Below are 13,414 nucleotides of genomic sequence, written 5' to 3'. Positions count from 1 at the left end.
CCCACCGTATTAGCCATTTCCCAGACTAGTCCCTAGTCCTCCTTAGCGCGCCTTGCATTCTTGTGACGTAACCGGCCATTTCCCAAGCAAGCAGGGGACTGGGTCTAGTCGCGAACCGCAAAGCATCTATGGACTGTTTGGAGGGACAGGAAATATAAGTCTGAAATCATTTGTCCTTCCAAAAAGTCCACAGCTGCTTTGCGATTCGCGACTAGACCCAGTACCCTGCTCGATAGGGAAATGGCTAATAAGAAAAAAAATAAATTTGCAGCATAAATAAACAAGAACAAAGCCCGATGCACATAAAGGGAAAAACCCCAACAACGAATACGGTAACCCCTAAATTTAGCCTCACAAGAAACTACATATTCTTAGGACTTTAACAACGTTTGATTTTTGGACTTATGCCGTCATGGACATTTTCTCTCTCGACGCATTTTTCATTCAATTTTTTGTTTTAGCAGTTTTCTCAAATACAATTGAATGTTGTGAGACAGGGACCTACCGATCAACTGATTTAGGGGGTTGTGTCGAGTGTCCTGGCGATCCTTTAGTTCATTGTTATGATTTACCTGAAAGTGACATTGACCGTTGTTTGAAAAAATGTTTATCAGGTAGGAAGATTTTATATTATGATATCAGATAAATTATGCATTCAAAATATACCCGTAAACGTTTTTGAAAAAAATATATATTTTTAAAACTGTCATATAATTTGTCGCTATAAGATGAATACAATACATGCTTGTCTTGTGTAGTGGCTATTCAAATTTTCAGTTATCACATACATATTTTCATGGGTCAGAAGTTATGTATAGTCGCATAATGTGACTTAATAATAATGTATAAACTGGCATATTTTGACTGAATTACGTTGCTCTATGTAATATTAGAGCCCGATTTATGATCAGAAAATTTGAAACATCAAACATGTGATTGATGTGAGTTTCGCCAGGTTGAGGGAAAAAATTCTCTTGAAATATATATACGATTGAGAAAAACACGTCTGTCGACAAGGGTAGTCCCCGATTTTAAATCAAGAGAGAGAATTACGTCAGAAAATTAAATTTACATGACACATTCGCCATGTCTTAGCTTCAGGCTAATTAAAATTCGTTTCGATTATTAAGGCAGAAATTCCCCTACGGGCAATGTCAACTTGCAGAATTCGAGTGCTGTGTCTGCACACGGACTTTTATATGAGACCACTCAGAAACAAAATGACCCGAAATGCGGTGGCAATGAAATGACTGGTCGTGGAGGATTCCTTATTTTCTTTATTGGTGCAGTTATCGGAGTATTGGGTTCATGCCTTTTCAATAGAATTAAAGATCCATTCTGGAAAAGGAGAGCTGCGTTTTGCTTTTTTGGACGAAGACAAGCAGCCAAAGAACGTCGTCAGAATCACGTACAAATAACTCGTGTATAACAACTAAGGGTTGATTCGACAAAAATATATCCTGGATAGTGCTTTCATGCAGTGAAAGAATGAAGCCACGATCCAGTTGGAAGTACTAACAGAAGAATGTGCATTCAGTCATTCAATCTTCACAGCGAAAAAACAAGAAACGAAGAAGATGGAAGGGAAGAGAGAGCATAAACTGCTTCGTTCCTTCATTGGTGACACAAGAAAGAATTCTAATCGTGTAAATAATACAGTGCTTGTTTTAAAATGATGTTTTTTTGTATTAAATTTATTCAATATGTAATTTATTAAGGCAAAAATTTCAGTAAAATCGTTAATTGGTTCGTGTTGCCATTTGCTAAGCTTGCAGGTAGTGAGTGATTCATATGTATAGTCAGTATAGACAGCTAGAAATGTTTTTAAATGTTATATATTGAAGATATGTATAATCGAATTTGTTTCGATTGGAAATTGACATTCCATGAATTTCATTGTCCTTCAAAGCTGCATTACTTGACGGGCGTCGGGCGTCTTGTTTTAATAATACCATTAGATTATAATATTCGCATTTTTTTAAATCAAAAGCACAATATAATTGCAATACATTGCTGTCCAAATAGCTGCTCATTGTATTTTTTGGGCTGGTATTAGTGGTATATATTTTACTTTCCAGCTCATTCGGTCAAAAATATGCCAGCTGTCGCAAACGTCAGCATAACAGATTAGGGAAAGCCAGCAACCAGAGCCAGAGGGAAATCCCCTTTTATGTAAACTACTTTAAAGCCAGGGTATAAAAGTTCAAAGTTGTAATGAAATTTCATTGTGTATACACACGGTCCTGATCGGTGACATGCATGCACTTTCATGTTAAAACATTTTCAGTGATAAAAGAAACCAAAGAGACTTAAGGAGATGATTGTTTCAAGTGGCAGTGATGGTTTATTTAAGTACCCGAAGATATTCATATTGGTATTCCTCCTGCCAATTTTTGTTTACAGCTGTGAAAATGGCACGTACTTTTCTCATGATGTTGGAGGATGTTTGGAGTGCCCAGAGAAACCTTTGATAACATGCAAGAATGAGCATTTGCTTGATATACTTCCATGTCTAGAAAATTGTTTAAAAGGTACTAACAAAATAATCAATCTTGTGACAGTTACCTGTGGCGATTATTGATATTTTGAGGTATAATAGTCATTAGATTAGGAATTATAATGTCTTTATGAACTTCCTAATTGGCACCGCTTATACTTTTACGCAAAAAAATTCTGCAATGCACATCAATGGCAAAAACGTTTTATTTCCTAAGATGGCATTGCTTTATATTACTCGCTAAAATATAATTCAAATTGATTATAAAAATCATGTTTAATAAATGACATCATTAAATATCCAAATGACGTAATTGTGTTTGTCCCTGCTCGTAATCCATATGTATGGCAATGAAAACTATACAAGACCTGATTAGTAATAATGCTCACAATGCATGTTTTCCCATTTTCTTCAAATTTGTCATACATTTTTAATAGGCAGGGCAACACCGGATAATCACAACCCAACGCCAAAACAACCTGAAAAACAGCCTTCGAAGACCAGAAACGATGATCGTCGGAGACGCGTTGGCAACTTCAAACTGGATCATTTTATAGTACTTGTGGCATGTGTCGTTATTATCGTACTCATTTTACTTCCATGTATAATTTGCCATTTTGCGCGGCAGGCTAGGGGACCTGATGAAGAGAGACGCACTTGTGCTGGATATTATTTGATGCACAATGAACTACAGACATCAATGCAAGCAGAAAATATGAACACAAATGGTCAAAAAACCTGATATTACTGAACTACCCGTGCGCATGCCCACTAGGCTCGATATTTTATGCAATGAAAGCACATTTTCAGTTTAACAATCACTTTCATTGCCAGTGGTCTGTGTATTTACTGGAATGCCATTTTGAATAAACGTATAAAACTCCAAATATAAACGTATAAAATATGTACTTATATTTAACTAATTGACATTTGCAATTGTATTTTTGTATTCGTTATCATTATTGCGTACTAATGTAGGGGCTTTCCCTTCTTAAGGCATGCAAAATCAATGTTTAAGGCATGTAAAATCTTATATGGTTTCCAAATATCAAATATTTGTAAATAGTTTACAATTTAATTTTAAATACATCGAGGCCATCATAGGCCCATAGGCATAGCACTATGGAGAGTTTCCTGCGCTTTACTGAACTAAAAGGGCAGAGTTAAAACTGAATCTGAAAGCAACTCCGCCGTAATCGTGGGATACTTAAACGTGATTACATTTCCACACATGACCAAACGGTATATAAGATTTTTTAAATGCAAAAACATACGAATTTGAGCTACTTTACGTTAGAAATACCAATCATGGAATTCTTCTCAATCTAATTATATACGCGCATTTTAAGGACAATTCCTGCTGAATCATTCAAATTCTGATAGTCGGGTGATTTCAAAGGTTGCAGTTTTTTAAAACGACTGACAAAGTCGATTAGTCGACAAATTCATGATTAGTCAGCTTAATTCATGCATTATTAGTTTTATTACCAACATCGATCGTCATTATCAAGAAGAAGCCCTCGCTCAAAGCAAAGGTTTAGTTTAAATTCAGGATGTCTGATTGTCCTGTCAAAACCTATTTTTCCTATTTCCTGGACTCTTGTGTAAAATGCCCTTCTTCGATTCAAAGTTGCGAAGGCCTTGGGCTTAGTGATTCGCAATCATGTAAGCAATCTTGTACAGGTAAGCCATCATTGAATGATCATTCACCTTTCGATGTAATCTTGACAGTTGTTACTTGTTAGCTCGAGTCTTTAATCTCGACAGCAGTGTTTTTGAATCAGGAAAATAGTACTGAATGTTTTGGGGACAAATTACTCCATGGCAGATGGTAGATTCCAGAAAAAAAACGAGATTTTTTTCTTTAAACAGGGCAAAGTATACAGTCCACAATTTTCTGCTTCGTCAACTAGAATATATTAGAAAAGTCTTCTTGTGCCGAAACAAATGCAAATGAGCTTTTAAAAACATAGACATTAGCTCATTAACATTAGGTACGTGAAAAGTTCGACGTCTGAAACGGGCCTAAGTTTTGTCAAGGCACCTCAAGTCGTCGTGATCTCATATTAGCTGGTTGTCTCAAATCAATGCGGATGTGATCGAAAAAATATACCTTAAATCTAACTTGTTTTATATTTCAGCCAGTCCTAATATAAGTCAAGAGAATAGTGTTTCTTTTTCAACTGGTGTAGTGATTGGAATGGTGGCTGGGATAATGGCATTTCTAGTTTTGGTGGTAGTGTTAGGGTTATATTTTAAATACCGCCAACGAAGTGAACAAACAGAAAACGAGGGTAAGCTTGAAAGAATAAACTATAATGATTTATACTACCTAGTTACCGAAGTAGTGCTATCGTTTTCCTTAAGGTTTGTTCAAAAGTGATTCAAATCTCGACTATTTCCTGCGATATTTCAGATACCGGAGACAATCGCGGAGTCGTAGGTCATGGACAAAATGATCAGATGATAGAACTCATAGTTTTAGATGCTGCTCCAGGAAATATAGCTTTTCAAGATAACGCGGAATTGCCGGGGGAGATCACAGTGCATCACGGAGTAAATATAAATGAAACGCAGTCGAGAATAGACACTGGCATTCCAAAATCAGTCGATAAACAATATAGAGCAGCCGAGTTATAACTGTAGTCAAAACTATAACTGTGTCTGTGGTCGAACTGGAGTGAAATAGTTTGACTTCAAGATTGTATTCCTCTTCAACAGTATCGTAGGCTCTTAGCGTAATGTAAAGCGTCCTTCTTTGTTCCCTCAGACTAATTGCTGAACTTTTAGACTTTAGAAAGTTTAGAAACAATGAAATACGCCACGCTTCCCTGCGAAAGAAGTGGACAGCAAAACCCATAAACAATGAGAGCACTGGAAGGGATAATTAACGGTGTGAAGGGTGGTCGTTTTTTTCTTTATACAAAAATATGCCATAAACCGTACACCTATGGCTATGCTAATCCACTTAGTTAACCTAATGCAATCCCCGTGCAGTGGGAACTTATAGCACAAGGTACGAGGTATGGTACTACAACCATAACTAAACTTTCGAAATTTGTTCGTGGGTCATTCTTGTTTCAAACGAGGGCCATATCTTGAAACTAGATCTGAGTTCTGATTAGATCACGCTATAATAATTTGTAACATTTGTTTGACTTTCGAATAATCCTACGTCCTTACCTTACGTTGATTAGGTTAATACATATCAGTCTATATGTATCATAGTATGTAATTTGTAAATAGCAACTCAAAATACAATGTTAATAAATCTAATACTCACTCTAAGCTTTTCTTCCCAAAAGCGATCACTGTATCAGCATGGATAGTTAAAAGACTAGTGATTTTATTATCCATGGTATCAGCAGACTCGGAGGGTCAAAAATTTAGATAAGTAACTACCATCACTACCTTTTGCACGATCAAAAATGAAACATACTATTGACAGTTGTAAAACGTGTCACCACAATCTCGTTCCCCGAGCCCGCGATTTCTCTGGCGAGAAAACGAAGGCTCTGGGATAATCCAAACCAGAAATGATTCTGATTGGTTGTTCACGCCGTTTTAATTTTGAAATACAAAAAACCGTTACAAATCCGAAGCCAGGATTTCTGGCTTCCGGTTTGGATTATCCCAGAGCCTTCGTTTTCTCGCCAGAGAAATCGCGGGCTCGGGGAACGAGATTGGTGTCACCACCAGTTCACTGGTCACCACATACATACATTTCGTCCCTCCGTCCCTCGTACCAGGGAATGAAGGGTTTGCCAGACAAGACCACTGACCTGTATATGTTTTTTAATGTTAGGCCAATTAAACTGGAAGACAGCAATTGCACACAGACATGAACCGTTCAAATTACGTTTATTCTCACTCCATCCTGCCAACTACATTAGTACCCTCTAAAATTGGTATCACACCAATTACGTCTCAGACTCTTACATAAAGTTAGTCCTGACAATTTTTAACTTACATATATGTAAAAAGTTTAAATATACATTATTATACATAACTACTACAGAGTACAAATCTATTCAATTCTGTACTATTTTGCTATTTACATTAAAATGCTATTTTTAAGGCTTTAGTTTTCACATTTTTTTCTTACATTTTTTACAATTTTTTTACAGATTTTTATACATTTCTCCCTTTTTTCACACATAGAAACAAGTAAAAGTACAGCAAAATTATCAAAGTTAACTAGACTAATGATTCACAAATTCTAAGATAAAACTATTTCCAAAACATTTTTCATTTAGGTTGGCTGGTAAGAGTGATAAAATGAGTATTTCAGGCAACAGCTGATAACATCCTTGAAATTTTCACATTATTAGGTGGTATCTTGGCATCAAATTCAAATGAACAATTTGTTTCCAGAGCTAAGGCACGGATTAGAGGGGATGAACACTTATAGTGGTCGGCCTAAGAAAAATAATAAGTATTTGATTATTGTCAATAACACATGTAAAAATTTAGCAGATTTTAAAGCTCAAACACATGCACCACACATACTATTTTCTATTTTACCTCTGAAAGTTTTAAGTCTTCATCATTGTCAACATTTTTCAAATCCAACTCCCCAGCAAAATCATCATCATATGAGAAAGCCATGTCTAAGAAACCACTCACAGCTATAAAGCATGCATTAAGCTCCCACTCTGGCACCTGAATGACAATAACATGACACAACTCAGTAAAAATAAACAAAAAGTAAAAATAAACAAAAAGTAAAAATATGTAATGCGCTACTCAAAGGAAGAAGCATTACCTTAATCTCAGTTTGAAATGATTGGACTAGGTGAATCCATTGCCTCAATGAAGAATTAAGATCTTGAATCATGAGAGCCAAAGCCAAAGTTGAAGGCTGAATACAAAAAGATATTAATTAATTTTTTGGCTGAAACTTAGGATAAAAATTTGTTGAAGAAAGCTTGAAAAGCATTTGTTTACATTACCAACTGTAACCCGCTTTAATTAAGTTTGAAAAAATGCATATGTCGTTGCATGTGCATATTAGAAATCACTTACACGGTAGGAAAGGAACTCATGTTGACAAAGGAGCAATTCTAGTTTGTTTGTCAATAACTGTAAGTGGTGAGGCACAGCATGTGGACTTACACAGCCACTGGCAACACTCAAGGCATGAAACTACAAATTTGAAGCACAGTGTTTAGTATCATAAGGTAAATTAGTCAGAGCCTCTGTTTGCAAAACAGACATTAATTAAATAATCATAACCGTCTCAATTTGATAAAATAGGTATAAACGTACTGCTTGAAGGAATGACAATGCTGTAACTCTGTTAAGATCCCAATCTAGCTTTGCCAAAATAATTCTTTCCATTCTTAGAAGATCTGATACGGAAAATGAACATCCAATGGCATCTAAGAGTTCACTTGCGCCTGGGAGATCCTGTTATATATGTTTAGAAAATATTCACTTAGTACTGCAAATATATTGTGAGGGTGATTAAATATGGAGTAATGTAAAAATGTAACTATTGTACAGTACAATGTTGAGTGGGTACTTCAGGTATATTACTGTTAAAGACGATTCCACTCATCATGGTACAAGTTATTCACAACTGCACATTTCTCTGGCTAATCCTAATTAGTTAGAAATGCTAATACTAATTCATCTATCTATGTATAATGTACTAATTACTATACTGTAATAAATATGATTTTCAGAATTTAAGAAAAGGCATTAAAAGTATTTTCCACATGATTGAAATTACATTAGAATCCACAATGCAACTCTAATGAGAAATAACTTTTTTAAGGCTGGACAGGATTATTCTCAAAAATGATAAATAATATTTTGATGCATTCTGGCCTATGCACCAAGATTGAATTGCCCAGCTTAATTTTTCATTTTGTACATGTTCATTATATCCATATATAAAAAAACTAAATTAACTAAAATACTATACGACTACAATAAACAATACAGTACATTAAAAGTATACTGTACCTCCTCCTCTTCAATTATTTTGACAGCCAAAAAGTAACAGGCCACAACAATACATGGTAAATACTTCTTCTGCGCCTAGCAAGATTTGAAATTGATATCATGAACTAGTTACAAAAATTACCTTTTTAAATTTTCGTTAAAAGCTGTTATGCTGTAGATATGGTAATAGAAGATGTACATGAATAATTATGTAACATACTTTCACCAGATACAAGAATCTATCCAGAATACTTGCTGCCAAGGCAAATGATTCAGGATGAAAACCAAATTGCTTATTCAGTGTCAACAAATGTGATACAATTTTGTCTCTTTCTTCCAATGTGACAGCATTTTTGTCCTACAAATAAACAAAATTTTGAGAAAAAAGCCGGCTAACTCTCTAGAAAAACGTTATGGATCTGCTCAAATGTACACTTATACTGATTTATAAAAATGAAAAGTACATAAAATGTACATTGTCAAATTCCTTTTATACCTGCTGGGGTATGGAGAAAATTGGCTGGTACTTGGTCTCCCTCTTTAGCTCATACTGAAGCACCTCCCTCAACTTGCTCACATTCAAACTGTTCCCAATCATCTAAAAACACAAAAGTTATCATCTGTAAGAGATGAATACAATTTCTACATAACTAGATCAAGCATGAGATTGGTCTAATTTTGGTTAGAGCATATGTACACAACACAAGAGGCTTTGTGAACTTTAATATCATAAGAATATTATTAATATATGGCAATGTAAATGTGTACATAAAGAGAAAGTAAAGAGAAAGTTTCTCTTTGATAAAGTGTAACCTTGGTGTCAGGATTAGAGAAATGGTTAGAATGCCTTCAGTTATCATTTCTTTCATTTCTTATCGCCTGTATACTTTCAATAATTTGAACAAGACTAGGATTTGATTTTAATGAGAATCAGGGTTAGAGAAATGTTTAGGACAAAGTTCATAACCTTTAGTTGTCATTTCTTTTGTTTTTATACTTGAGACTTTTAAATAATTCCATCATTTTGCACAGGTCCCTATTTTTTAGGAAAATGTATTTTGAGAATGGAATTTTGAACCCTTTAAAATCTTTGAAGATTAATTGGATAAGGTTACAATTCAAGTAAGCTTGTAAAACGGAACAAGAAACATGAGTAATCCTAGTGTCCAGGGTTCTCCTATCCTTACACTTTTTAACTGTTATTGTTTAACAATTCCATTCCCATGTATGGTAATAATTGGGGGGTTAGTGAGTTACCCTCTGAGTGTCTGACATTTATTACAACTGACAGATGTAAAATTCATATTGCATGTTACTAGAGGTTTTACCCCCTGCTGTAAATTGTGTGCAAGAACTTCAGGCAAAATACGTAAGAACTTTTGCAACCAAGGTGGACACAAGTGTCTATAAATAGGAATTCCCCTAAAATTTGACAGGTATAACTCCACCCGTCATTATTCCCTCCTGCAGTGAGCATCATTAGTATTTCATATTGACCAGCAGAAACCTGCTCAAGTAACTTTCTGAACATATTTGATTCTGTGTATATAAACCTAGATCTAATAAAAATCGAAATGGCATTGTGTTTGGTATGCTAGTACAATAATAATGCCGCGATGAGCAAAGGCTTGAACAGAATACTAAATCACGGATGCAGTCTGCTGTATTTAATACAAAACCTACACTCTAATACATTTCAATTATCAAATATAAACTGAAATACTCGGCATCGTACAACATGTTGGACGCTTTCGTGCTTCTATAAATGACACAACACTAAAATGAAATGCGAGATTCTTCTCGTGTGTCGTAAGTCACGTCTTTTATATCATCACGATTTTAGGCGCCTTTGCTGTAAACAAAAGAAATCGGGCGTTCCGGCGCTGTACCTATGAACAACGACTAGCCTTATCCTCTCTGCATTTTCTTTGAAAGGAGGAGCAAATTAAGGAAGAAATAATTCTACGACTAAAGAGTAGAGATGATTTTGTTGATCATACAACCGGACCTGCAACGAAGGTTGTTTTGATTACGATTTTACGACGCAATACGAAAGAAATTTTTTTCGAAATACAAGCATCAAATGCTAAATAACAGAATTTACTGCAAAGTATCTCGTACCCACAAAATAGCAATTTAAAAAACTCAAATAAAAGATAAATTTAGAACAAAAAATAAGCGGTTCAAGATCGATGTAATAAATGAAATCAAAGAGAAACATGAATCGATAATACTATTATATAATACTTTGGGGAAATCGGTAAATGTCGAATGCTTTCCTGTCAAATTTTTCTTCTGTGCCAAATATAACACTAACAACCCGATGATTTAATGAGGCTTGTGAGTTTTGAAGCTGCATTGTCAATTTCGACCACGTATGCAAGTGATAAGAATATTCTCGTTGCGAAATATTGGGAGCTTGGAATACATAGTCAAGTCTCAAGTTGACTTGTTAGTTTAGCTGGAGAAATCACTAGTTTGGCTGAGAGTTAATAACGTAAAGGCCTATGTGTTTAAGTAATGCAGACAAAGAATACAAGACAATTCTTTTGATGTTCACACAGCTGTCAAAGCAAGAAGACCTAACGTATATTTACATGAAAAAAATTTACCTTCTATCCTTGCAAATTGTTCAATTTCGGAATTATTCGACTGTTTTGGCATCATTTAGCGTCTAGCCATCGCTCTCCAAATAGCTTTTAAAATATACAAAGAAAAAATCAAAAATACATCGCTTTAAAAAGTAGCTTATCCATTTTCACTGCTTGACAATTATATAAGAAATTCGCTGTGTATACACATACACAATAAAGACCGCCCAGTGACGTCACGAAGAAGCCGTATGTTTGAGCGCCAAAATCAAATTCGAAAAATACCGCAATGCTATTGGCAGGATATATCAAAAGCTACTTTTTACCGGATATCAAAGTGCCTCAGAAGACCGGACATTGTTGGTTGACAGCGAACAAGGAATTTGCGTGGTCAAAGGTCGCTATTGAATTATAACATTGGAAATACCATTTCATTATGATTTCAATCCAAGTTAATACGCGAGTAAAACCAGAAAAGGGGTCATACCAAAAACGTTTTTGATAACTTACAAGAAGAACTTTGAAAAATTATATGTGCGATATAAGAGTAGTCCAATATTTAATCCGGGGCGTGAATTCGTCACTAAGAACGTCACAAGTTTTACTTTGTTTTCGAGGAAACAAAATTTCATATTGATTGGAAACGCTAAAATTGCCAGAGGCTTCCAATACAGTGAATAACTAATAAAAGTGTATCATAAAATTCCTATACTTCTGTTACTGATTTAGTATCCTCTCAAGTGTTTTCAAATTGGGATTTGCACATTCATCGCGAACTGAGACTATTTAACCAGAGGCGTGCGAATTGACCATGTATCTATTGTATCATATATTTGAATGATATTTAGTCAGCAGATATATATTACAGTGTATCTAAACACAGTTAATTCTATTAACTGTGATCTAAACAAAGGAGCAACCGAGCAACACTTAAATCAGCGTCTTAGAAGAGTCTCGTGATGTCTAATTTGCATTTCTATTCAGGAATAAAAACTCCACCTTAAACATATAAACTACAACATAAACCACGCAGTAAATGATTTTTGCATAAAAATATATGAATTGAACAATTTCGACACTTACCAGTAAGTTCTACTGTACGCATCCTTTCTTTTTTAATACAGAAAAGTGGTAAAACCGCGTGAATACAGTTGCAAACGTTGTGTATGTTTTGGATTATTGTCTCACACCAACTATTTGAATACATTTACATTTATTCAAAAATTTGAATCCCTATAGAATATAGATTGACTGATATTTACCATGGTTACTTCCCCCGCAATTCAGGTTACTAAAGTGGAGTCAATTGAGTGTATCAACTGTTGGAAACCACCGTGATTGGTTCATTTGGTTCATCTGATAAACATATCGCATTTGATTGGTTCTTGTTCCCACACTGTTACCATATAGTGGTAATCAAACCTGAAACCCTGTCCGAGCTAGCCTTGCTATATCAAAGCACAGAACGATCGGTGCCTGCCCAGTAAAACAGCCAAAGCTACACTGCCTTACAAATGACAATGGAGATTCATTTACAGCAACGTCCTCCCCCCGTTTTAAAAATCAGAGATACTAAACGTTGCTATAGGTATATAAGCATAGATAATCAAGTCAACTGTTTTTTCTTTTGCTTTTTTATTAACTTTACAATCATATGATTGATGGTTAGGGCAACAGAAGGTTAGTTCCTATTTAAGTCCCACCAAAAGTCATTATTACATATTTACTATAGTTTACGTTATTAACATACATATACATAAAAAGTTACAAACAAAGTTATATATACAGGAAATGCATTTACGAACAACAGTTTGACTTTAAAGAACCACTTACTACTACACAATGTTTTTCAAGTTCTAGAGCGGTCTATATCGAAGGTATTGATCAGTTTGTTCGAATAATAAATATATGAACATGAATAATAAACCATCGTAATTATCGCTACTCTGGTTTTAATAAATGAAAGTAATCACCACACATATGTCACAATGCAAACGTACAAGTTTAATAAATATAAATATATGGTTTAGATTTCAATATGGAGACTGAAAAAATAAGTAATCGTGTTTTAAAGGTATTTTAAAATGCTAACCTAATATATCCAAATGTCAGCTTTGGCTAAGGTTAAATCTGCCACTGTACCCAACAGATCCCTATCAGAATCAAGTGCGACAATCCAAGATTGGAGGACGCGTCTCTTCTTCCCAGTACTATAGCTAGATTTTGAAGTGGGGGAAACGAATATCTAATTATTTTAAAAAATTTTTAGAATAATTTCTCTTGCGATACCTCACATAACTCTATTAGTGCCTCTAAAAGGACACAGAAGCTGTTCTGCCTGTGCACTAAAAATCAAACTTCAAAATTAATTCGTTGG

The 13,414-nt window shown here is 34.9% G+C and overlaps 4 protein-coding genes across 5 annotated transcripts; 3 read left to right on the top strand and 1 right to left on the bottom strand.

The window, feature by feature from the left end:
- Positions 1 to 389: 389 nt before the first annotated feature.
- On the top strand, positions 390 to 1,921 carry LOC114524600. Its single transcript, XM_028545737.1, has 2 exons — positions 390 to 614; positions 1,131 to 1,921. Exons 1-2 carry the CDS (start codon positions 413 to 415, stop codon positions 1,427 to 1,429), a joined length of 501 nt encoding a protein of 166 aa, XP_028401538.1. The 5' UTR covers positions 390 to 412; the 3' UTR covers positions 1,430 to 1,921.
- Positions 1,922 to 2,221: 300 nt separating this feature from the next.
- Positions 2,222 to 3,609, top strand: LOC114524586. Its single transcript, XM_028545712.1, has 2 exons — positions 2,222 to 2,531; positions 2,935 to 3,609. Exons 1-2 carry the CDS (start codon positions 2,318 to 2,320, stop codon positions 3,237 to 3,239), a joined length of 519 nt encoding a protein of 172 aa, XP_028401513.1. The 5' UTR covers positions 2,222 to 2,317; the 3' UTR covers positions 3,240 to 3,609.
- Positions 3,610 to 4,014: 405 nt separating this feature from the next.
- LOC114524565 lies at positions 4,015 to 5,955 on the top strand. Its single transcript, XM_028545681.1, has 3 exons — positions 4,015 to 4,180; positions 4,639 to 4,791; positions 4,914 to 5,955. The coding sequence occupies exons 1-3, from the start codon at positions 4,051 to 4,053 to the stop codon at positions 5,135 to 5,137; spliced, it is 507 nt and encodes a 168-aa protein (XP_028401482.1). The 5' UTR covers positions 4,015 to 4,050; the 3' UTR covers positions 5,138 to 5,955.
- Positions 5,956 to 6,319: 364 nt separating this feature from the next.
- On the bottom strand, positions 6,320 to 12,231 carry LOC114524646 (cyclin-I-like). Of its 2 annotated transcripts, XM_028545792.1 has the most exons (10): positions 12,121 to 12,231; positions 11,059 to 11,142; positions 8,943 to 9,044; positions 8,667 to 8,804; positions 8,468 to 8,542; positions 7,766 to 7,906; positions 7,523 to 7,642; positions 7,263 to 7,358; positions 7,022 to 7,159; positions 6,320 to 6,916 (listed from the first exon to the last, which is right to left on the bottom strand). In XM_028545792.1, exons 3-10 carry the CDS (start codon positions 9,042 to 9,044, stop codon positions 6,785 to 6,787), a joined length of 942 nt encoding a protein of 313 aa, XP_028401593.1. In that variant the 5' UTR covers positions 11,059 to 11,142; positions 12,121 to 12,231; the 3' UTR covers positions 6,320 to 6,784. The 2 variants fall into 2 exon arrangements, with proteins under 2 accessions (XP_028401593.1, XP_028401592.1); XM_028545791.1 differs by lacking the exon at positions 12,121 to 12,231 and having other exon boundaries at positions 11,059 to 11,247.
- Between the last annotated feature and the right edge of the window lie 1,183 nt (positions 12,232 to 13,414).

The sequence above is a fragment of the Dendronephthya gigantea genome, unplaced genomic scaffold, assembly GCF_004324835.1.
Source record: "Dendronephthya gigantea isolate DGI-Jeju-01 unplaced genomic scaffold, DenGig_1.0 000031F, whole genome shotgun sequence".
Taxonomy (NCBI): Eukaryota; Metazoa; Cnidaria; class Anthozoa; order Malacalcyonacea; family Nephtheidae; genus Dendronephthya; species Dendronephthya gigantea.
The sequence above is the reverse complement of the archived record's forward strand: the minus strand, read 5'-3'. Positions and strand labels throughout refer to the sequence as shown.

Bases quoted from the DNA above. Each gene is read 5' to 3' on its own strand.
- LOC114524600 (XM_028545737.1), top strand. From the start codon at position 413: ATGGACATTTTCTCTCTCGACGCATTTTTCATTCAATTTTTTGTTTTA. The intron at 615-1,130 runs GTAGGAAGATTT...TCGATTATTAAG, and splicing joins TTTGAAAAAATGTTTATCAG to GCAGAAATTCCCCTACGGGC.
- LOC114524586 (XM_028545712.1), top strand. From the start codon at position 2,318: ATGATTGTTTCAAGTGGCAGTGATGGTTTATTTAAGTACCCGAAGATA. The intron at 2,532-2,934 runs GTACTAACAAAA...CATTTTTAATAG, and splicing joins TCTAGAAAATTGTTTAAAAG to GCAGGGCAACACCGGATAAT.
- LOC114524565 (XM_028545681.1), top strand. From the start codon at position 4,051: ATGTCTGATTGTCCTGTCAAAACCTATTTTTCCTATTTCCTGGACTCT. The intron at 4,181-4,638 runs GTAAGCCATCAT...TTTATATTTCAG, and splicing joins ATGTAAGCAATCTTGTACAG to CCAGTCCTAATATAAGTCAA. The intron at 4,792-4,913 runs GTAAGCTTGAAA...GCGATATTTCAG, and splicing joins TGAACAAACAGAAAACGAGG to ATACCGGAGACAATCGCGGA.
- LOC114524646 (XM_028545792.1), bottom strand. From the start codon at position 9,044: ATGATTGGGAACAGTTTGAATGTGAGCAAGTTGAGGGAGGTGCTTCAG. The intron at 8,543-8,666 runs GTATGTTACATA...AAATCTTGCTAG, and splicing joins GATTCTTGTATCTGGTGAAA to GCGCAGAAGAAGTATTTACC. The intron at 7,907-8,467 runs GTACAGTATACT...CATATATAACAG, and splicing joins AAATAATTGAAGAGGAGGAG to GATCTCCCAGGCGCAAGTGA.